Source organism: Pan paniscus, chromosome 2 (genome assembly GCF_029289425.2).
Source record: "Pan paniscus chromosome 2, NHGRI_mPanPan1-v2.0_pri, whole genome shotgun sequence".
Lineage (NCBI taxonomy): Eukaryota > Metazoa > Chordata > Mammalia > Primates > Hominidae > Pan > Pan paniscus.
In genome coordinates, this window is record NC_085926.1 from 170,013,206 (window position 1) to 170,037,181 (window position 23,976).

The 23,976-nt window shown below is 39.8% G+C and overlaps 1 protein-coding gene across 8 annotated transcripts in view; it reads left to right on the top strand.

The window, feature by feature from the left end:
* Positions 1 to 23,976, top strand: part of FNDC3B (fibronectin type III domain containing 3B) — a 364,503-nt gene that overhangs the window by 93,876 nt on the left and 246,651 nt on the right. For all 8 annotated transcript variants that reach the window (XM_003831940.6, XM_063602600.1, XM_063602598.1 and 5 more), the window contains one exon: positions 2,378 to 2,453. In XM_003831940.6, the coding sequence (XP_003831988.2) occupies positions 2,378 to 2,453 (76 nt within the window). The remainder of the gene's footprint in view (positions 1 to 2,377; positions 2,454 to 23,976) is intronic.

Consider the following 23,976-nt stretch of genomic DNA (forward strand, 5'->3'; position numbering starts at 1 on the left):
AATGACTTTAAAAGCTCCTTTTCAAGAAAACAAATATTTGGCCGGGCGCAGTGGCTCATGCCTGTAATCCCAGCACTTTGGGAGGCCGAGATGGGCGGATCACCTGAGGTCAGGAGTTCGAGACCAGCTTCAACATGGAGAAACCCCGTCTCTACTAAAAATACAAAATTAGCCAGGCGTGGTGGTGCAGGCCTGTAATCCCAGCTGCTGGGGAGGCTGAGGTAGGAGAATTGCTTGAACCTGGGAGGCGGAGGTTGCAGTGAGCCGAGATGGCGCCATTGCACTCCATCCTGGGCAACAAGAGCGAAACTCCGTCTAAACCAAATATTTTAATCATTCTAGAGATCTTGAAGGAATTTCCTTTTGAGTTTTTGAAACAGTACAGTGTGCTTACATTGGTGATAATTTAAATACTGAAAACTCAAAGATTATCTACAGTTATTATATAGGAAAAATAAATTGCCTTGAAATAACTGTCATAATTCAAGATAATGAGAAGCACCAAGGGTGAAGCTTAGTCTGAGTTTCCCTGAATGATCCTGTTTTTTCCAGGTAATGTATTTTCTGATTTAAAAAAATTTAGTATTCCAGCAGTATCCTCTGGATGAATTATTAGAAGAGGCAAAATACATGGATATTAAAGATTGAATATTTAAAGATGAAATGGTTTTGATTTCTAAAGTTTTACAAAACAGACAAATTATAGTGTATACAGTAAATAAAGTTGACTTTTAAATTGCATCTTATGAAAGCTTAATTTCTAAGCTAAGATAATTATTTGCAATAGTTTTTTTTTAATGTTTTATGACTTTCATTCATTCAGTGAAAGTAGTTATTGAGCACATAACTTATTCTATGCCAGGCATGGGACTAGATAGCTGGATGTTATCCTTATCATGCCTAGATTAAAGAAGGAAAGGCAGACACTAACATAATTGCTTAGTTAATTGATTGCAGTTGTAAATTCTAGGAAGAAGTAGTAGAGCGGGTATTTTTGTTTGATTTAGAACACATAGTGGGGGACTTGACCTGTCCTGGGAGTCAAAACACTGTATCACAAGCTGAGAAGATGAATAGACGTTGGTTGAGGATGGAGGAAGGTAGGTGGTAAGCTAAGATGAAGGAGTACAGGAAGAGTATCACAGACAGAGGAAACAGTATGCTTGACAGTTTCAAGCCAGGGAGGAACAGGGCTTGTTCCGATAACTGTAGGATGAATGTGACACTGACATCCTGTCAATTTCTAGAAATTATATGGTGATTTTTAAAATAGTGTTAGCCTTGTACATGGTGGTTTTTAACTGTAGTTTTTGTGGTGGTGGTTGTTGTTTTTGAGATGGAGTCTTGCTCTGTCACTTAGGCTGGAGTGCAGTGGTGTGATCTAGGCTTGCCACAACTTCCGCCTCCTGGGTTCAAGCCATTTTCCTTTCTCAGCCTTCCAAGTAGCTGGGATTATAGGCAACTGCCACCATGCCTGGTTAATTTTTGTATTTTTAGTAGAGACCAGGTTTCACCCAGGTTGGTCTTGAACTCCTGACCTCAAGTGATCCACCTGCCTCAGCCTCCCAAAGTGCTGGGATTACAGGCGTGAGCCACCGTGCCCAGCCTAACTATAGTTTTTTAAGTTTGTATTATGTCTTTTAACTTGTATTTAGATATCAATTAGTGATTTTTTTCCTTTGATTATCCTTTGATTAGAACTATTAATAAAACTATAAGGCTGTTGACAGAACGTACTTTGCTATTACCACTCATGGTCTAGTCTTGGAAGTTGTCTAATATTAAATATTTATGTTCATATAAGTAAAACATTGACTTTAAACATTTGGGTATTTGGTGGGGCCTATTTATAATATTTAATACTGTTCATTATTGTCTTAAGATCCTGTACACAGATAATTCTTTTTATAAAAATTTTTCTTATAAATATTTTTTGTTGTCACACAATAGAATCATATAACCAGATCAGTAATAGACACTTGGGAACAGTATGCAACACTGTTAGGTTAAAACCTCATTGCTAGATGCAGCTTTCTTCTGTAAGTATGGTTTCTGGTGTTTTTTCTTCTGTAATTGTAGTTTCTAAATTTGTGAAAGCGAAAAGGGAATTGTGCTTTTCAAAGAAAAGTTTTCTTCAAATGGAGTTTTTAAAGTTAGATAGCATCATAAGCAACACAGGAGAATTCACTTAGCTAAATTTGAATGCATGTACTCCTCCTACCCCCATGCCCCCAATTAAGACTTATACTCCAAGTTTTGTGTTTATAAAAGATTTTATGCCACATGCTTCCTGTCTAGTATATAAATTTAGGTAATAACACTTGACAAATCCCAGAGGCTCCAGTATTAAACTGAAATTAATGTGTTGTTTTGGCAGGTTATTCTCGTTCAAGTTAATCCAGGTGAGACTTTCACAATAAGAGCAGAGGATGGAACACTTCAGTGCATTCAAGGTAAGGACATTTTTGGTAAATATTCTAATCAAAGATTTTTTCTTTATTTGAAGGAAGTAATGTTTTTCTATGTGTGTCTGCATGTGATTTTCTAGAAGTAAAGTATATCTTGGATATTCGTTTTCTTTTTTTTTCTGTCGCATGGTCTCAAATATATATTATGATGTTATCCAAAGGACATTTTTAGTGGTAAAATCTGTATTGGGTATCTGTTGGTTAGTTATTGCTAAGTAACAAATTACTCCAAAATTTGGTGGCTTATAACAACATTTATTAACTCACAGGGGGCTAATGGTAGGAAGTTTTCTACAGTTAGTTGTTAAGTGGGCCTCTCCATGGAGAAGTGGAGGGGGCTTATGTTACCGCAGCTGGCTTCAGAGCCAATAACTAGAGGGCAAGAGGGAGCTAGTAGGTCCAGCCCAGACTCAAGAGAAGAAATTGTGAAAGGGCGTGAATACCAAGAGGCAGGTCATTGGGGGCCATCTCAGAGGCTGCCCAACACAGGCTACTCTTTGGCCCCCGATGATTCATGTTCCTTCCAAATGCAAAATGCCCCCTCCCAAGATCTCCAAAAGTCTTATCCCATTATAGGATTAGCTCAGAGTTCAGAATCTTGTCATCTAAAATTCCAGGTGTAGGTAAGGCTTTTGGGTGTAGTTATTTTATTACAGCTCCTAGCACACTTCTAGTGTGTATACTAATGCCTCTTCTGTATAGTTCACTTGGAAATAAATTATGTAGGTACTTTGATCCATATGGAGTTCTGTGTAGGAAGATCAACCTAGATCTGATGTTAGCTGGTAAACACTGTAGTGTTAAAAGGCACTGTTTATGATAGCTCTTTTTGACAGTGACTGGGATTATGGGGCAAATGGTAAATGGCATGCAATTGAGATCAGTATTAGGTTATTAATTGAACTGGAATCTAATCTGAGGTTTTATTATTAATACCTGAACTTGCTTACCAATATACAAACAAACTAGGGGAAATGCCCTTTAGTTTCAGTTTCCCATAATAAGCTGTATAGAAACAGTTTTTTTTTTTTTTTTGCCTTGCATAATAGTAGAGCATGTTGCTTTGTACTTTTTTTTTGTATCTATAAGAACAAAAACTTAGAAAATATTTCTTGAGAAATGAGTATAGTTTTAAAGATTCAAGGCTAATGAGTTTTAATTGAAGTTAATATGAAATTATTTAATCACTTTTATTAATGATTTCTACTCTGCATTTCTCTGTTGTGTCCCAGAAATTGATCTTTGGAATTCTAAATCATTTAAAATCAAAACCTAGTCTTAGTCGATGAACAATATGGGGAAACTTCAGGTCAAGGAAGAGAAGAAATATTTTAAAATAGTATGGACTATAGAGTCTTTCACCTATTTGTAGTCTATAATAAACGGATACTGTGAACAATTAAAACCTCAGAATCCTACAACTCTGTATCTTAAAAAAAAAATCACACTAGAAAAACTAGATGAAAGTCACCTATATGGGATGAAGCTGAAGTTTCCAGTTCAGTAAGAAAGCAATTAAGCCTCTGGTTATGGTAACATTGGCACCCCATTAATTGGCTAGTACATAATGTCCCTCTACAACTGAGTGTGTGTAATAGAATCTATAAAAGCAAATCACTTAGTGGATGAACATGCATTAAAATCTCTTTCATTCCACCTAAGTTTACTTTTTGGTGTCTAAGGAATGTGTGTATGTGTGTGTGTGTGTGTGTGTATGTGTGTGTGCATGTAGTGTGTGTGTGTTTTTTGTGTGTATATATGTATGTAATTTCACTGAGTTGGCCGCTCCCCCACTTTTTTCTTTTTTTAATCCATGTTATAACTGGTGCACTTTGCAGGAAATGTTGCAAGTATATTGCTCTCTTCACAAAGGGAGCTTTGTATTTATTCATGATGATACTTGGAGATAAGTGACACTAACACTCCTAACAGTGATTTCAAAAATGCCTTTGACCAAAACAGAATTGTGGAGCCATTTATCTTTGGCTCCCTCCAGGCTTCCTATTCTTTGTTCTCTTCTGAAGTCTCAGATACTATGGTTATCTTCATTTTGGGGAGTGGTGGTACCTGGCCCAATTAATTGAAATGGCACAGGATGGAATGAGGACTAGGACCTGGATCCAGGTGCTTTGCTAGGGTTTTGGAAGCACTGGGGCAATAGGATGAACTGCAGAAACTGGAAGGAAAGTCAGCCCAGCAGGCTGAACCCCAAATTCAGACTCATTGACTGCCACTAATGTATAAAAGGCAGTCACTCAGGCAAAAAATAAGAAACCCTTTATATGAGTCCCAGTATGAGTTCGTGAATCCTTCATTCCAGTTGGGTAGAATATAGCAACATAAAATGTGGCAATAGGCAGTGTATTTGTAAATTCCAACACAAGTTGCTGTGTCATCCTCACAGTCCCAGTGATTAACGTCATCTCTACCATTGCTAACATTTATTCATCTCAGGCTGTGCTATGCATTCTTTCCTTTAGTGAGTGTGTAGTTACACATAAGGAAGCTGAGGCCTGTCGAAAAGTCACAAAGCTAGAAAGAGGCAGAGTTGAGTTTTCTTCCCTGGTATGTCTGATGCCCTGAGTTCCTTGTTCTGTGCCTTTATGTCAGGGAGGACTACATTCTCTTGACAAGAGCAAGGTTAAGTTCCTGTTCCTGGAGTAACAGGATTCTGAGCTGGATACCAGGATGAGTACTTAGATACCCAGAATGAGACAGATGGTTTGCAGAACAAAAGTGGTTGGTGGAGACTGAGTCTTGGGAATGAGCTAGGGGCGAGCACTTTGTTAATGAAGTGAGATCTACTGGTTGAGCAGTGACTAGCAGACAGTGTGATGCAGGGAGTATTGGTTTAGAACTCATTAAATTATTTCTGCCCCAAATCAGGTTTGAGTTCAGATTTGGGGTGGCTCAGCTTCCAGGTGGGGCTTCCAGCTCCAGCTGTTGTTGATTGGGGCCAGGGAGGGCTCCAGCTCCAGGACAATGGGAGAGGACTCGTAGGTACAGTGGGAGGCAGTTCTTTGTCATTTAAAAACCTATTAGGAAGGAATCTGAAAATGGTCACATTGTAATGGAAATTTCTGAAAGAAATATTTGTATTTTGTTAGGGATTTAAGAGATAGAAACTCTACTTATATTCTTTGAACACTGGCCAACAGGCGGGAGTGGTTTTGTTTTGTTTTGTTTTGTTTGTTTTTTGTTTTGAGATGGAGTCTCACTCTGTCGCCCAGGCTGGAGTGCAGTGGCACAATCTCGGCTCACTGCAACCACCGCCTCCCGGGTTCAAGCGATTCTCCTGCCTAAGCCTCCTGAGTAGCTGGGACTACAGGCACACGCCACCACACCTGTCTAATTTTTTGTATTTTTAGCAGTGACAGGATTTCACTGTGTTAACCAGGATGGTCTCGATCTCCTGACCTCAGCCTTTCAAAGTGCTGGGATTATAGGCATGAGCCACCACACCCGGATGGTGTTTTTTTAAATTGAGGGGAAGGTGATGGGTGGTGGTGGCCTTCCTGGAAAATTTTGAAGTCATACCCATTGATTATGCCATGGTTGAAACTGTCAGCCTAATAACTTTGCTATTTTAACACCAGCCCTCAGTTTAGGGACTGCTTTGTAGGGATTTCAGGTAGGGGGTGGAGTTGGTTGCTGGGCCTTCCTGGAAACTTTGGAATCACATTGTATGAGGTCAGTCCTCTTTACTTGTAACTGAATTTATTAGCCTGATAATTTTATCTATAGGACATTTATGACACCACTAGAAAGACCTCAGAAGCTCATTGTGATCTCATTAAAAGGCAGCTTGGAAGTTGAAAGCAAATTAATACAGAAGAATATGGGCTGAGTGGGGAAGCTCACACCTATAATCCCAGCACTTTGGGAGGCCAAGGCAGAAGATTGCTTGAGGCCAGGAGTTAAAGACTAGCCTGGGCAACATAGTGAGACCCATCTCTACCAAAAAAAGAAAAAGTTAGTCAGGTGTGGTGGTGCATGCCTGTAGTCCCAGCTGCTCAGAAGGCTGAGGTGGGAGGATCGCTTGAGCACAGGAGTTTGAGGCTGCAGTGAGCTATGGTTGCACCACTGCACTCTATTCTGAGACCCCGTCTATTAAAAAAGAAAAAAAAATGTGTTTTTATGGGAATGTCCTTGGTGATAAGGAAGAAAACACAGGAAGCATACAATATGCTGTGAACGCAGATTCATTTCTAATGGAATATTTCTCAATATTTCCCATGAAACATGAATCATAGGTCTTGAAGGGGCCAAAAAAGGTCATAGTTTATTCTCACTTGGGGTCAGCCTATACCTATGGCATCCTAGACAAAGGATTTATTTTCTCTTGGCCAGATCAAAGTGTGTAAAGAGCTAATTGTTAGGAAAAAAGAATCTTAGCAATCAGTATGAATTTTGCCTTTGCTTCAGTTCAGGAATTAATAGAGGGCACACTTGGGTCTCTCCCATTATTTTCATATCTGTGTCTGGGCTGAGGTGTTGGCAATGCAGCCTTCCTTCCTGTCTACACATGCCATCTCTTTATCTGCTCCCTGTAAAATCCTCCAGCCAAAACAAACATCATGCTTCCTTTAAGACTTTAGGCCTGTCTCTTCCAAGAGCTCTCTCAGACCACTGCCTGACTTTTCCCTGAATTCTGGAGGAGCAGGTAGAGGTAGCACTACACAGTCTGGTTATATGCGTAAACCTTTCCTTAGCTCTCGAATTAGATGTGAATTCAGTTGTGACAGGAAACAGTGTATCTTCACCCTGTTCCCCAGCCACACAGCTTGAGAATAATTACTGACTGGATTCCTGACTGGCTCTGGTATTACATTCAAGCATGATGATTTTTCTTTTAAATTTTATTCTTCTGATGGCAGTTTAAAGTTGCTTAGTTACGTGCTTATAGCAGTCTCTAAATCTCAGTAGAAGAACTTTGAAATACTAGATTCCATTGATAATTGAAGTTAATGAGTTTCCTTTAGAGAAATATGTTTAAATTCTAAAGAACTTTTACAATGACCCTACATTAATACTGTAATTTTTTATTTAAGACTATTAGATATAAATTGTGAGGCTAAAGAAAATAGGTGAGTGTGATGGTGATAAAAAAATACTGATTAAAGTAAAATTCTTAGGAAGCACCATTATGTTAGTAAACAGTAATATTTAAAGATACTTAATTGCTAATAGTTTTTGTCCAAAATAATTTAGGAATCTTTTACCATAGCAGTTAATCTGCTAACTTGTGTTAAGTGAATAGAGACCTCGAAATGACTAAATGACAACAGAATGCGTGCAGAGGGGAATTCTAAGAGGGCACTGCTATGAGATGGCTGTAGCTTTGAAGCTGTTTGAATGTGAAGCTTTTTCCGCTCTTGCTTGTTCTCCATAAGACTTCTTCAGCTCTGTGTCTAATTCTCCCCCTGCCTCAGTGAGTGTGGGAACTGTATCATTGATGAACACCACGCTCTGCCCAGTGGCTCTGTGAATGACACCATTGAGAGCTGTTCACCATTTCTGAATTTCCTCATTTGTCTCCCATCCCCCGCCCCTCCATGTATGAGTCAGCATCCAGAATGTCACAGGGACCTTAATGTTACTTGTTTTTCCTTATGTGATACTTTTGGGACCTTAATGTTGCTTTTTTTTACTTATATGATACTTTAAGTACATTTATTAGACTTGTTTGGCACACTAAAACACTGACCTGTCATTCTTTCTAAGAATTTTATGACAGGTCCTAGGGAATTTGGGTTGTCTCTTGCTTTGTTTAGTGTGAAATGACAAGAATGGTGTCATAGCTTGGTTTTGCAAACTGAGGTAGACTAAAACTTCAAAAGCAAAGCATCCATATGGTCTCTCCCTTTAATACATACTTTGCATATAAATGAGAAATTCCTGTTTTACTAGCTTAAAACCCAGGAAGAGGACCTGTTGCAAATGAAGCCTGTTTTCAAAGATTGTAGTGAATCTCTGTCTTGGCTGAAATTTGCAACCAGTTTTTGATTAAAAATATTTGGGTGATTTGAAAGTAAAATTATTGTAACATGAATGCATTAAATTCTGAATCTTTGCCAACTTTTATTATATTGGATGAATTGTTATTTGACTATTTGTAAAATGTCTGTATTATAAATGGAAATGTTTCTTCCTATTACAAGATTAGGATTTTAGGAGCTTGTTTTCTACATAAGAAACTGCCTTGAAAACCATTTCTTTTTTTTTTTTTTTTGAGACAGGGTATCCTGTCTCAAAAACAAAGACCTGGCTCTGAGACAGACTTGCTCTGTCACCCAGGCTGAAGTGCAGTGGCACGATCAGATCATAGCTCGTTGCAGCCTCGACCTCCTGAGCTCAAGTGATCTTCCCACCTTGGCCTCCCATATTGCTGGGATTACAGGCATGAGCCAGTGTGCCTGTCCGAAACCCATTTCTTTAGTATTTGGTGGATTTGTGAGGGATTGCTAACAAGCTGAAATGTTATTGTGAACACTTAGGCCTCACTTGGAAAATCTTCTACAATTGAAAATAGCAAGTCATTTGCCAAGGCTAGCCCTATTGTCATGGCCATCTTTCTTTCTGATTGATCCAAAGCTGTATATGGTGAGAGTTAGTCCTCCCAGGAGGCTCTAAGCCAAGAGAGTCTGAATTTCCAGGAAAATCTGAATTACTCTACCAACTTTCCAGCTTACCTTATGATACTTAAATGTTAGCTTCAAGACCAATCAGTCTTTTACCTGTGTGTGTCTATGCTACAAATATATATTTACATGTGTGTGTATATATATTTGCTTCATTAGAAGATTTTTCCATTTTCCATGATTGGATTTACATGACATTTGGAGAAAGATTGAAGAAAAATTACTTTCAGCTTTGTGGAGTACTCTTGATCTCTGAAATGTTTGGGGGCTCTATTTTGCACATGACAGTTAGCAATTCCTCTCAACATGGACTGATGCACCCTATTTGTTACAAATAGACATTCCATACGCTGACCTGAGAAACCCTTTTACAGACAGCAGCTTGCTGCTGAGTAACTGGAAGTTTACCAGCAGGTGGTTTCCACCAGGGCCGGAAAATACTGACGGGCCCAGAGCAGAAAGTCCAGGTTATGGAAGGAATGAGAGCAAAGGCTGTGATTGTACGTGCAACTGTCATCTTGCTGGGATTGTGTAATGTCATGAGGCTGGGTTACATCAATACCAAACTATGTTGCTTTCCTAGGAGGTTTTAAATCCCTCTCAAGGGAGGTACTCAGGGTATATGCTGCTTCCTGCCTTTCTCCTCCTTCCTGTCTCAGTTATCTTGATTTTTATGTTTATTCTTATATTTACATAAGAACGGAATGTTAAACCCTTAGATAAAACTGTCACCCAATGTTGTGTCATCAGACTTAAGATGAATTGGTGTTGAGTTCTCAGTACAGCTCTGTAGTGTGAATCCCTGGTCATTTGGTAGCTAATGCTTAACCTGTTAGCCCCAGTTTCCTCTCTTAAAATGGGAACAATGATAGTACCTATCTGATAGGATTGTGAGGATAATCCATTGTAAGTGTCATTATTCTTATCATCATTATCTAGTTGTATACACAGCTTTACTGATTTTTTCCCCCCCTAAATAGATGGCATGATTAATTGTGGGCAATGACTTCATTTTCCTACTTGTAGAAAGCAGTTGAAATTCTAGTCTCCCTTTCATTGCTTATTTATGATAGACTTGCTTTCATAGGGTTGCTGGTGATGGCACCAGTTCAAACATTTTAGATGAAGGTTTATAAGAATGTGTATACTGTTCAGATATGGGGTTATAGCTAAAACAATGGGTCCAGTGTTCCATGAATTTAAAGTAAATTTTGTTGTAGTTTTTTAGTTGTTGGTTTTCTTTTGAATAACAGCCGTTCACTCTTGCACCACGCCTGAGCAGCTATATTCAGAGAAGGCTGTATCCTCTTATTTTATCCAACAAAGCAGTTTTTCTAATGTGCCTCCTTTTACATTTTCATTGAATTCCATACTTCTGACTGGGCACAGTGGCTCACGCCTGTAATCCCAAAACTTTGGGAGGCCAAGGTGGGGCGGATCACCTGAGGTCAGGAGTTTGAGACCAGCCTGGCCAACATGGTGAAACCCCATCTCTATTCCCCCCTAAATACCAAAATACAAAAATTAGCTGGGCGTGGTGGTGGGCACCTGTAATCCCAGCTACTCAGGAGGCTTGAGACAGGAGGATCACTTGAACCTGGGAGATGGTGGTTGCAGTGAGCTGAGATCGTGCCATTGCACTCCAGCCTGGGAGACAGAGTGAGACTGCGTCTCAAAAAAAAAAAAATTGTTTCCATACTTGTTAAAATTTTTATTTAGTGCATTCTGTTCTTAGGCAGTACCAAGAAGCAGTCAGAACTATATATTGGGAAGATCATTATAGATTTTGGAGTGAGATTGCCTGGCTCAAAAATCCCCTGCACATTTGATGTATATTGTAAAATTAGTTCCTTAACTTCTCTCCACCTCAGTTTCCTTATCCGTAGAGCTGGAATAGTAATTTCTGTCTGGAAGGATTGCTGTGATTAAATGAGGTATTGTGTACAGAGCACTAAGAACAATTTCTGAGTCATAGTAAGGGCCCAATAAATAGGAGTGATTACTAAGCTTTCGGTCTTTATTATGGGTGGGCATTGAACCCCCCCTTCATTTTTTGTTAGCTAATCATTTTTAAAGCATTTCAGAAAGCCTATGTGAACTGGAGTTATTAGGATTTTTTAGATGTCTTCACATTTAAATTCTAACACTTCAAAATAACATGTTTAAAAGTTATGCAATCGCAGTTTAACTCCTCAACCCTTCTGCCCTTTAGGCTTGTTAAACAATGATTAAAATGTCATCTCTGAAGGTACCACTGCTTAGAGTTCTTTAAATGTCACAGATCTTTGCATATCAGATAATTCAGAAAAGTGAGCAGTGTCGCATTACCTCAGTGGTTGGCCACAGGCTATTTCACAGCTTGTAGTCTTTCAGTTCCTGCTTTATTCTTTCTGTATGTTTTACTCTTGTTCTTACACTTCCAACCTGAAATAGGAAAGTTCATGTTACAAGTGTCTTTAAGGAAGACTGGATTAAGTTCTTCAAGGGCAAGGGTCAAAGCTTAGTCATCTTTGTATCCCAGAGCCTATCCTGCACGCAGGAGGCATTCAGACTGAAGGAAAGTCATTTCCTGATACTTGTCTTAGTCCGTCTGGGCTGCTGTAACAAAAATACCAGAGACTGGGTGGCTTATTAACAACGGAAATCTATTTCTCACAGTTCTGGAGGCTGGGAAATCCAAGATCAAGATACTAGCTTCTTTGGTGTTTGAGGAAGGCCTGCTTTCTGGTTCATAGATGGCAGTTTCTCTCTGTGTCCTCACGTGGCTGAAAGGTCTAGGGGTCTTCTTGGGCCTCCTTTATAAGGACACTAATCCCTCATGAATGGGGATTAGTGTCCCTCATGATCCAGTCACCCCTTCTAGTACCACCCCTTCTAATACCATCACCTTTGGGGTTAGAATTTCAATGTATGAATTTGCGGTGGGGTAGGGGACACAAACATTCAGACAGTGATAGTACTGCTGAAGATAAAATGATGGAAAAATTCTCTTAGGTAATTTAGAGAAGTTATTTATTTTTGTTGTTCTGAAAAGGTAGTTAAATTTAGTTATTTTCACTCTTAGTTCCTCAATTTAAGATAATGAATACAGGCATGAGTGTGTTTCCAAAAACAGTAATTCTGAAAAAGTCCAATATATGGATTAGCTTCTCTTACCTGTAAAAATGCATGAGGGAATCATTATAGTCATGCTTTTAATAACTTTATTTTGGGGGAGAATAGGATGGGAATACCTTAGAAAATGTTAGGCTATTTAATCCTTAAAGATACATCAACTTTTTGTATTTATTTTTGTATTATTAACAAATAATTTAGGTTACTCGTTAATTTTATTAATATTTTATGTTTTCTTGCTGTTGGAAATTATAGCGTTTATGTATAGTAATAAATTCTCGGTAAACTCTGTGTCAGACCCAGGAACAAATTATGCTTTAGTAAACGAGGGTCGGGGCGGTGGCTCATGCCTGTAATCCCAGCACTTTGGGAGGCCGAGGCGGGCGGATCCTGAGGTCAAGAGATTGAGACCATCCTGGCCAACATGGTGAACCTTGTCTCAACTAAAAATACAAAAATTAGCTGGGCGTGATGGCACACACCTGTAGTCCTAGCTACTCTGGAGGCTGAGGGAGGAGAATTGCTTGAACCCGGGAGGTGAAGGTTGCAGTGAGCCGAGATCGTGCCACTGCAGTCCGGTCTGGTGACAGAGTGAGCCTCCATCTCAAAATAAATAAATAAATAGTAAATGAGGCTGATTCGTGCTTGTCAGTGTTTGCATTGCTGTAAAGAAATACTTAAGACTGTGTAGTTTATAAGGAAAAGACGTTTATTTGGGTCATGGTTCTGCAGGATATATAGGAAGCTTGGTGCTGGGATCTGCTTCTGGTGAGGGCCTCAAAGAACTTACAATTATGACAGAAGACGAAGGGGAGCCAGCGTGTCACATGGTGAGAGGAGGAGTAAGAGAGAGAAGGGAGAGGTCCCAGACTCTTAAACAACCAGATCTCCTGTGCACTGAATGAGAACTCACTCATCACCATGGGGATGGTGCTAAGCCATTCCTGAGGGACCCATCCTCACAATCCAGTCACCTCCCAGCAGGCCCCACCTCCAACGTTGGGAATGACATCTCAGTGTGAGATTTGGAGGGGATAAAGATCCAAATCATATCATTTACTGAGTTAAATGAAGGTGGCATAATGGTTTTTCTCTACCAGCGGTGTGATTGAAGAGGGCAGGCAGGTGTCGAGCCTGAAGGAGTGCATTTGTGGTGGGATGTGGAAGGAGAAGCAGATATTACAGACATTTAGGAGATAGTCATGACTTGTGACCAGTGAGAACACACTGGATGAATGTTTCCCTAAGGTAGATGAACTACAGTGTCTTAGAAAAATATTTGTCTTGTAACATAATTGAGAGCACCAAACATTTTGTATTCTCTGTCTCTTAATTGGACACGCATTAAGAGTAACAAATATGGGTTTAAAAGGCAAACTTTTTTTTTTTTTTTTTAAGTGGGTATTTTTTCCCTTTTCCTCAACCTGGGTATTTCCTCTCTGAAGAGGGTTTTCAGTGTCTTGGAAGGTAATTTGCACACTATTTGTGAGGCAAGACTGCTAAGTTAATGGGGAATATGCTTTACTACTTCTTTTTTGGATCCAGTCTAAATATGGAGAAAACTGGCCTCGGGATTGCCCACAGAATGGGGTTTCCTTTATGATTCCTGCTTTTGAGTTCTTTGAATTTGCTTCACATTTCTTGTGTGGTTGGATAGACCCTCCTCCCCCTACCACCTTTTTTTTTTTTTTCTATTTGAAGAGAAAATATTATTTCCCCCCTAAGTATTCAAGTCTTTTTGTGCCTGAATTAAGGTCAAAGCATTCCATAATTTAAATATAATACCTTTTTGGATGCTTTATATATTGCATTGTGGAGCCAGTTTTAAACACCTGTTTTGTTATCTTTCTAGCTATAGGAGTGTCCACATCTTCACTTTATTTAAAAAGCTCCCGGGTATGTATTAGCAGATTATTATTTCTGTTCCAAATTGATAAGAAGAGGAGGTGTAGCATCAAGGGAAAAGTCTTTGGGAGTAAAAAAAAGAGTGGAAACTTAAATCAAAATATAAGTCCTTTTCTTGCTCTATCTTCTAGTGAAAATGTTATTCTGTGTTAGAGAAATGACCAGATGAATTTTGTTTCCTGTTTCGTTTTGCAGTTCTCATTAAAGTGGGTATACGCATACACTTATCTCATGTAAATGTCAAACTGTTTGTTCTTGAAGTGCTAAGTCTTCAACAGTTCTCCTTGGTTGGATTTTGAACATCATTTCAGAATGTCTTATGCTAGATCCAGCAATGTCAGTTTTTGCCTGCTGCACTGTGGTACCTTGTGAATAAAGCAAGTATAAATGGTCCAGATTTATGATGGTTTAAGATTTTTCAACTTTACAATTGTTTCATTGGGACGTAACTCGGTCACAGGTTAAAGAGCATCTGTACTTAGGCAATGCTAGAACTGAGCTTGTGTTCTGTTGAGGAAGAGTAATCTTTGCAGATAGTATAAATTGTCTTTGAGTGTAAACTTGAAATAGTTTTTGTTCTTTTTTTTTTTTTGAGATGGAGTTTCACTCTTGTTGCCCAGGCTGGAGTGCAATGGTGTGATCTCGGCTCACTGCAACCTCCGCCACCCGGGTTTAAGCGATTCTCCTGCCTCAGCCTCCTGAGTAGCTGGGATTACAGGCATGCGCCACCACGCCCCGTTAGTTTTGTATTTTTAGCAGAGAGGAGGTTTCTCCATGTTGGTCAGGCTGATCTTGAACTCCCGTCCTCAGGTGATTTGCCCGCCTCGGCCTCCCAGAGTGCTGGGATTACAGGCATGAGCCACCGTGCCTGGCAGAAATAGTTTTTTAAAAATGTTAATAAAATATATTAAAAAAAAGCATGGCACTATCATCCCATGAGTTAGAAATCAAGATCTAGGATTAAATTGGTTAATTTATTCTTAGTTAATAGTCATGACAGTTCTTATTCTGTGAGTCAAGCACTCACCTGTTGAGTGACATAGTTCTTGAATCATATGCCCAAGGAAAAAGACATGTCTAACATCTCAGAATTTTAAAACTGTGTATATTAACAGTGGCTTATATCCTTTTGCACATCAGAATTACCTGGGAACTTAAAAAAAAAAGTTTAAAAGTTGATATGTAGGCTAGTTGTAGGGAATTGTCACATTGTCTGAGCCCAGGGGAATTGTCAGATTGTAGGGGAATTGTCAGATTGTAAGGGTTGGGGACTGGGCATGAGTGGTTTTTAAAAGCTCCCAGGCCATTTGAATATGCAGTGAGGTTGAGAAGCTCTGGTTAACGTAACCCTCAGGACAGCTCAAGAAATTCTCACATTGTGTTTTCCCACGTACATTTCAGTGTACAGGCTGTGTACCTATGGCTGTTTATCAGGTTCATCTTCTTTAGCGAGTTTGGCAGTTTTGTAAAGTGTCTAAAGATCTTTTATCTTGTATTCTTATACATATTAAGTAAAATCTGTGTGGTAGTTGGCTTTACTGAACTTATTAAAATTGTTTTTTAGCTTTGGTTATAAGCTTCTAAGTAATAAACAAGAACCATCAGACAGAAATATGAGTTACTGCTTTCAGCAGAGTGTAGATTTACTTTATACTTACTTAGATGTAAACACAATAGTTCACGTATGTTTAACGAAATTCAAAGTTCACCTATGTTTAATGAAATTCAAAGTTGATTGGAACAGGTATGATTATGCAGAGTGGACAGACTTTAAAAAGTGAGATGAGAAGGCCAGGCGTGGTGCCTCACGCCTGTAATCAGCACCGTGGGAGGCCAAGGCAGGGGAATCATTTGAGGTCAGGAGTTTGAGACCAGCCTGGCCAACATAGCAAAACCCTGTCTCTACTGAAAATACAAAAATTAGCCAGGTGTGGTGGTGCATGCCTGTAATCCCAGCTACTCGGGAGGCTTGTGGCAGGAGAATTGCCTAAACCCAGGAGATGGAGGTTGCAGTGAGCTGAGATTGCACCATTGTACTCGAGCCTGGCTGACAGAGTGAGACCCTGTCTCCAAACAAAAAAAAAAAAAGTGAGGTGAGAAAATAACCATCTTACAACTTGCCACTTTTCAGAAGCTAATAAGCTGCTGTGAGCCCTGTTTTCACATGCCTTTATGAAATGATTGGACTGGGACTTTTGCTTCCCTCTTTGTTCCCTTCCTAATCTAGCTCGAATGGTGTAGGTCCCTAGGAATCATTTTGTTGCTTGACTTGGGTGGGTGGTCCCTATAGTATATGAATTCAGTATATGACATCTATGTCAGACCCTAAAGATTATCAACAGGTAGTCTTGGTTCTCAAAATGTAGCATAAACCAGAATCACCTGGAGGGCCTGTTAAAACACAGTTGCTGGTTCTACCCCCAGGGTTTCTGATTCAGGTCTGGGGTGGGTGGGGCCAGAAAATTTGTATTTCTGAGATGTTCAGGGTGTTCCTGATGTTCTTGGTTCAGGAGTTCTGAGAATCATGGAGGTGGAGATCGTCGGGGTTGGTGACATTTGTAAGAGAAGGGTATTTACAGAAGTTGTACCCTTAAATTAAAAAGAAGGCTCTCAGAATTAAGTCTGGTCACCCAATGGACAAAAGGGAAAAAAATTCCATCTAGATGCAGAAAAATAAGAAAAATTGACTTAAAAAATTATTATTTATAAGCTCAAAGATAGAATTTTTTCTTTTTGAAAAATTTTTCCTCCCTTTTCTACAGTTTTAATGAATTGAGGTTTGAACCCGGGACTCTAATTTTCAAAGGATTTGTTTGTAGTCTTTCAGTTTACATCTCCTAATTCAGTTGCTAATTTTATTAGGAGCTTGTTTTTCTTCACTGTGCCTCAGTTTCCCCATAATAAGAATAAATATGATTGCCAGAGATATCATTAGGATATTTTAAAGTCTAATGAATAATATTATGTAGTATTGGAGATCACCAAGTTAGGAAACTTATAAAAAATATGAAAAATATTCTAAACATCTAAATAAGGGATGTACTTATTCAAGCAATAAGTACATCCCTTTTTCCCAGTCAACTGGGCCACGGTAAAAGAAGCAGCCAATGTGGAGGGTAAAAAAAATAGTGGGCCAATATGGAACTTGGCTTCATTTTGTAAAGTACTATACAAAAATGGGAAAGTTTTAAAGCCTGAAACTGGTGAGAAAGGAAGTGACTCAAAATTCAAAATAGATAGGACTCCACACCAGTAATGATCTGGAACTGAGGAACATTGCCTACAGAAGAGAGAAGCCATGAGAGACAGTTGAGGTGAGTGAATTGGCTCCATAGTAACATGGAAAATGGAATTACACATTTCTTTTTTTTCTTACGTGGACAGAGACTATTGTAGCAATTTAGAACTTCGGGCGCTGTTTAAAAAAATCTATTTCAAGCGTCGAATTATTGATTGCCAGACTGAGTATTATTAGTAATTACAGTTACAGCTCTGAGGAGTTTTCTCATAGTGTCTGAGTTCTGCTCCTGTTCAGTGGTTGAGTTCATTGATCATTTTTCTACTCCTCATTGCACCTGTCATGCTGGTATCAGCAATTAACATTCCTCAGAAGCAAATAGAATGCCAGGCTCCATCTCAGATGTAACTCAAGAACAACAGGTGCATTCTACCTATTTCTTGGCTATAGACAGAGTAGTTAGAAGGCAAGTAATTAACCATAGAGCAGACTTTGAAGAAAATGAGATTCTTTAGAATTTGAGACAAAGTGCTGAAAAGTAGCTCTGGATAATGTATTTAGGAGACATAGGAAATGGCTCAACAGGAAGGGTGAAATAGCCTTACCAGTCTGGCCTCTTTAAATTTGTTTCAAGCCTGTTTCCCTTCACTGATACAAATCTTACTAACTCTGCACCTTCCACAGACCCTTTGTTATGTGCAGCTGTTTTTGTTTGTTTTTATGAAATTCACGTGAAAAGTCATTGGACTTGAATTTATACAGTAAAAAATCAATTAACTGGATTCTTAAATTTTCTCTTCCACTTTAAATGAAGACACCTAACGGTTTGAAACCTTCTGGCTGTGAGAAGAGGAAGAGGGTCCCCAGATACAGGTTTCAATTCCTTACCATTTAGTCTGGTTCCATTGATCAGGGGTTCAGTTTTCTCACCTTAAAATAAGAGGATTAGAACAGATAATTTCTAAAATTATTTTTACCACCCCTTTTCTCTTTTCTTTCTTTAATTCCTGTGGCATTCTCTGCAGTTTATATATCCCTAATTTTTATGAAAATACTTAAAGCTTTACTTAAATAGGTTCAAGTGTGGGCAGATTTCAAGAGCTTAATTATCTAGGATTTTCTACTTGAAAGTGAGATTTTAAATTATCATTGAGACCTTACTTTAGGTCCTACATAAATTTCTCTAAAATTTTATAAGCATATGTTACTCTTGACTAGTAACAACAGGAAAGAAAATTAATCCAGTGTGATTTTTCTTGTTTTAATAATTGCTACTTTAAAAAAGCTTGTGTATACCTTTTGTATGTTGGGTGTATTTTTTTTTTTTTTTTTTTTTTTTTTGAGACAGAGTCTTGCTCTGTCACCCAGGCTGGAGTACAGTGGCATGATCTCAGCTCACTGCAACCTCCGCTTCCCAGGTTCAAGCGATTCTCCAGCCTCAGCCTCTCGAGTAGCTGGGACTTCAGGTGCCCGTCACCGTGCCCAGCTAATTTTTGTATTTTTAGTAGAGACAGGGTTTCACCATATTGGCCAGGCTGGTCTCGAACTCCTGACCTTGTGATCCACCCACCTTGGCCTCCAGAAGTGCTGGGATTACAGGTGTGAGCCACCACGCCCAGCCATGTCGGGTGCTTTCTCTCACTGGTTGTTAAACTTGGCTGCATGTTTGAATAGCTAGAGATTTTTAAAAAATACTGATGCTTGGGCCTCACCTTCAGAGATTTAGATACAATTATTGGGTCCCAGAATATTTTTAAAGATAGTATTGTCATAAGTATTTAGTTTACGTTGCACTTCAAAAAAAATTGTAGATTTAACTTTTATGTCTAATATTTAAGGTTTTGAATTATTTGTGAATGAAAAAACTCTAAAACAGAGAAGTGGTACCTTTTCATTTTAGGTGTACCGCCTCAGCTAAAGGATGTGTGTGTGTCTTGACTCCCCATCCCCCATGCGTACACCTCTTATCTGCTGAGCTAGATGGGATGGCCTTTCTGCTTGTCTCTTATCTATGGGGCATTACACATAGTTGTCCTTTTCCAGTTGGTTTTTTAGGATTATTTGGTGTCATTTTGTCAAATCTATGCCATTGGTTTTTAAATGCATCATTCTTTTTTTTTAATGTCTCTACAAAAGAGATAACACCACCGATTAAGTTGACTTCCTTTTTCAGGAGATGTGAAAATGTGAAAAAGGTACTTGGAATCGGTGAAATATGCTTATAATTTTTTATTTAAAAAAAGTTTGTGGGTACATAGTAAGTGTATATATTTATGGGGTACCTGAGATGTTTTGATACAGGCATGCAATGTGAAATAAGCACATCATCGAGAATGGGGTGTCCATCCGCTCAAGTGTTTATCCTTCAAGTTTCAAATAATCCATAAAATACACTACTCTTTATTTTTCTCATCTAGATATTTTTTAAAAAATAACAAATCTACATAGGTTTTTTTTCTAAGTTTGTGTTTGCATAATCATTTTGTGTGTATGAAAAACTTGAGATAGCTTTCTATTCAATCTCCTTAGTTGTAGAAATATGACTAATTTGTTTAAACATCATTGCTTCTAAATATGCCCTGGAGGACTTACATACAAGTCATAATCTTGTGATATTCTTTGTTAGTTTGTCTCATTATGCCGAAAGCCTTATTTATTTTTTGTGTGTGCATATGTATGCATATTTGTGTGTACTCATACAGACACACACACTCTATATGTGTGAGTGTGTATTTGCCAGTGCTACCACTTCCATGTGTTCTGCTTTGTCTAACCTTTTGGTAAAGTCTACACTTTGGGTTTTAAATAATTTTAAGGTTTCCATTGTTCACGTGTTTGCTGTTGTAGCATTATCCTATTAAAAACTACATAACCCAGTTCAGCAATCTAAATGTGCTTCTAACTTTATATGGAAACTATTTAGCTTTCTTTACTTACCATCTCCCCGACTCCACTCCCCACTCCCCCAACCTCTTTTTTTATTCCTACAGTGTTAACCAAGAGAGAGATATTACCTTTGGATCTAGCCCATCTGCCTCTAGATACTTCACTTGCATAATAACTAATTTAAATTTATTCCAGATGTACAAGAAGTATTTGAGATTTGGTAGTTTTAATTTTGGAAATGCTTTTAAAATGTTATCCTAGATTAGTAGGTGATTTTTCTTCCATGAAAATGTATATTTATTTAAAACCTGCGGTAGCTAATTAAACTTGAAATACCCTAAGTCCTCATGTAATGTTGTGGATAGGTTCTTGGAAACTGTAACTGAAACATATAACAGGTCCTTGAGTTGCGTTGTTTCCTTCGACGTGGATTTGTTACAGCATTGATGAGGGGAAAAACTGTTATGCGTTATTTCACTCAAAGTTGCAGCTTCCAGGAACCTGTGGATGACGTTATGTGAGGGCTTACTGTATTTCTCTGGTTTTCAGTAAGTTAAAAGGTAGCAGAATCTAATATTTTCATTCTCCCCATCAGTAGAGGAGCTGGTGATATCCACTTGTGGATACTCAGTCCCTGTCTGATCACCAGGTTTGATGAATTGGCCGCTCACTTTAGAGGGTCTGTCAGGCTTCTTCATGTTCACAAATGACTGGAAATAAAAAGGAATACCTTTTACATCACCAACTCTCTAAGTACCTATATAACATTTCGGTTTGTTTTGGCTGCCAATTCCTCTTCACAAAAATTGCTGGTTTTGCAGCCATAGGTGGCCTCCTGGCTCTGTGTGGTTTTCTCCCTTTACTGGCTCACTCTTCATACCCATATTGCTGTAGACCTCTCTTAGAAGCCTCACCCATTCACTCCCCACTCCTTTTGCATTTGGGTTTCTGTGTGTATGTATGGGGTACTTAACGCCTTCTCAGTAGTAGCGCAGCGCCTGGCAAAATTGTCAGAATCAGGATCAGAATCAGACTGCCTTTGCTGTGTTTCCACGGGTGTGTTGCATTGCTTCCTGTCCGTTCTCCATCCATTGCCCATTCTTCGTACCCTTCATGTCCTCAACTACTCCCTGTCTTCACCTCCTGTTTCCTGTTTTTTCTCCTGTTTCTGCTACTCACATTCTCCATGGGAAGGGCTTTTTTTTTTTTTTCTTCAAACCTGGTATTTTTGGAGAGAAGGTTTTGACATTGGGGCTGTCTTTCAAGAGCCCTTCCCCTGATAGCAGAGGGGAACGTGCTCAACTTACAAAGTTTCTGAGAAAAATCACACTTCTTCTTTTCACAGGACCCCTGTTTGAAATTTGCAACAAATAAAATGCTTAGGAATCCAGGTGCGTAGGAGCCCTGCTATTTCAGCTCTTTCCCCTTACTCATGTTGGTTTACATGAGGATTGATTTTGGACTCACTGGGCCAGCTACGTGAAATGTGGTATTGTCATTGTCTCTTTGCACAGAACAGTTCATTTGCTGCTTGTCGTGAATCCATCCTGTGAGGTATTATGATGACATCTGGCATGGCTTCTTTGTTTACTGTGTTTACCGTATGTGTTTAGAAGGAAAAAGGCCTGTAGTGACCACTTTTCTCTGTCGGCCCCTGGGTCAGGTTTTCCATCCTGACTCATGGGTGTCGGGACCGCTGAGATTGGTTGATGGGGTGTGCAGAATTTCCTCTGTCGGGCTTGGGAGCCAGAAAGCCACGATGAAGTTTGATTTGGCTTGTGGCAGCCTTTTCCAAATGTGAATTTGGATACAGTACAGTAAGCCCTCTAAGAAAAGGAGAAGAAGAGAAAATAATAACTCTACAGCTGGGACTATCTGGGGAACATTGAAAAACGGGGAAAGTCTCAAAGATAGTATTCTGTGTCTCCCCTGAGCTGGTGTCGCTGTAGTGCTCAGAGGCCAGCCTTTTTTTCCAAGCCGAGTGCTCCCTGCACTTGGGAGAAACCACAGAGGCGGCCTCTGTCCTGCATGTGCTGCACGCTGCCTTGCTCCAGACTGTCTTGAATGTGACCTGGCAGCCAGTGCTGTTTCCTGCTGACGTGGCCTCCCACAACTGAGCAGAACAGAGCCACCTCAGTGTACTGAGGAAGGAGCAGGCTGGGGGCATGAATCACCAGCGGGATACGGAACAAATTCAGAGGGGAAAGCGCCTAACTATTCAGGTTTCCTGGTAGATATACTTAAAAGACACCTTTCTTATAGGAAGGAAGGAGGAGGAAGAAAAACAGGAGTGAAGAATGCCTCAAGAGTCAAACAGTGATTTGTTTGGCCCTAGGAAGGATTTCTTATCAGCAGGAGTTACCTTCTGGGGTAAGCCCCAGTCTGTCTCAGACATCTGAGAGGATGCTTTGAGGAGGCCAGACTGGACTGCAGCCTTCACAGCCACACTGTTGCACAGGTTGGTGGCGATGTGAGCTCTTAGCCCTATCCTGCAGACAGGTAGTAAAGAAACAAACACCTAAACCAAAAGACTAGAGTTTGTGTCTTGGTGGAAAAAGTTCCCTCAACTTGGTAGGAACTGGAGAAAAGGACTCTGAGAAACTGCTCAGGAGCAGATCCTGTGGCCTAGTTTTCCCTTCAGTGCTGTCAGCTTCCCACTTGATGCTCGATATGCGCCTGTTTCAGCCACTACTGAATATTTTTTGAGTTTGCTTATTTGAAGGCATCCAGGACAGCTCCTTGTTACTGTCTTCTAATAGGCCCCCCAAAAGTCATAGTATCACAGAATTTTAGAGTGAGATGGGACTTTAATTGTAATCTGATCGAGACCGTTAATGGTTTCTTTTTTTTTGAGACAGAGTCTTGCTCTGTCACCAGGCTGGAGTGCAATGTTGCGATCTTGGCGCACTGCAACCTCCACCTCCTGGGTTCAAGCCATTCTCCTGCCTCAGCCTCCCGAGTAGCTGGGACTACAGGTGCGTGCCACCACGCCCGGCTAATTTTTGTATTTTTAGTAGAGACGGGGTTTCACCATGTTGGCCAGGATGGTCCTGACCTCGTGATCCGCCCTCCTCGGCCTCCCAAAGTGCTGGGATTACAGTCGTGAGCCACCGTGCCCAGGCTATGGTTTCTTCTAGGAAGTGATCGTAGAACTTTGTCTTCAGTTACTCCCACCTGAAAGCCCACTGTACAAAACGTGCAGGTGGAGCTGACTGAGGGCAGAGAGGCCGGAGCCTAGCTGCTCATCTTTCTTTTAGTAGTGGCCCTGGAAACTCTTCCCCTGACCATTCCACACTCCTGCGTACTTAATTGAGAAACCACTGATCAGATCTACAACCTTAATTTTATAGGTGAGGGAATTTTACCTTTGGTAGGGTCACGGTGTTAGGTCATTATGATAACTTTCAAGGTGCCTGGGAATAAAAGTTTTATAACTTTAATCTGTCTCCTGCTTTTGAGCCTTTGTGATCGCTCCAGGAGCTGCTGTAATGGCTTCCCACCCTGCGTGGGAACAAGTGGGGTGCTGGTGGGACAAGTCGGGGTCTGGTGATGTACTCTATGTGTTTGTAGGTCAGAGAGCTGGAAACCACAGAGAACAGCCCAGGTGGTTTCATTAGTCTAGGTGTGAGGTCACTGGGGGGCGGCAGTAGGATTGGAGATGGAGGGAAGCTTTGAAAGGAAGAGCCCTTAGCATTTTAAAGTATGGTTAAGTTTTTAAGTTACA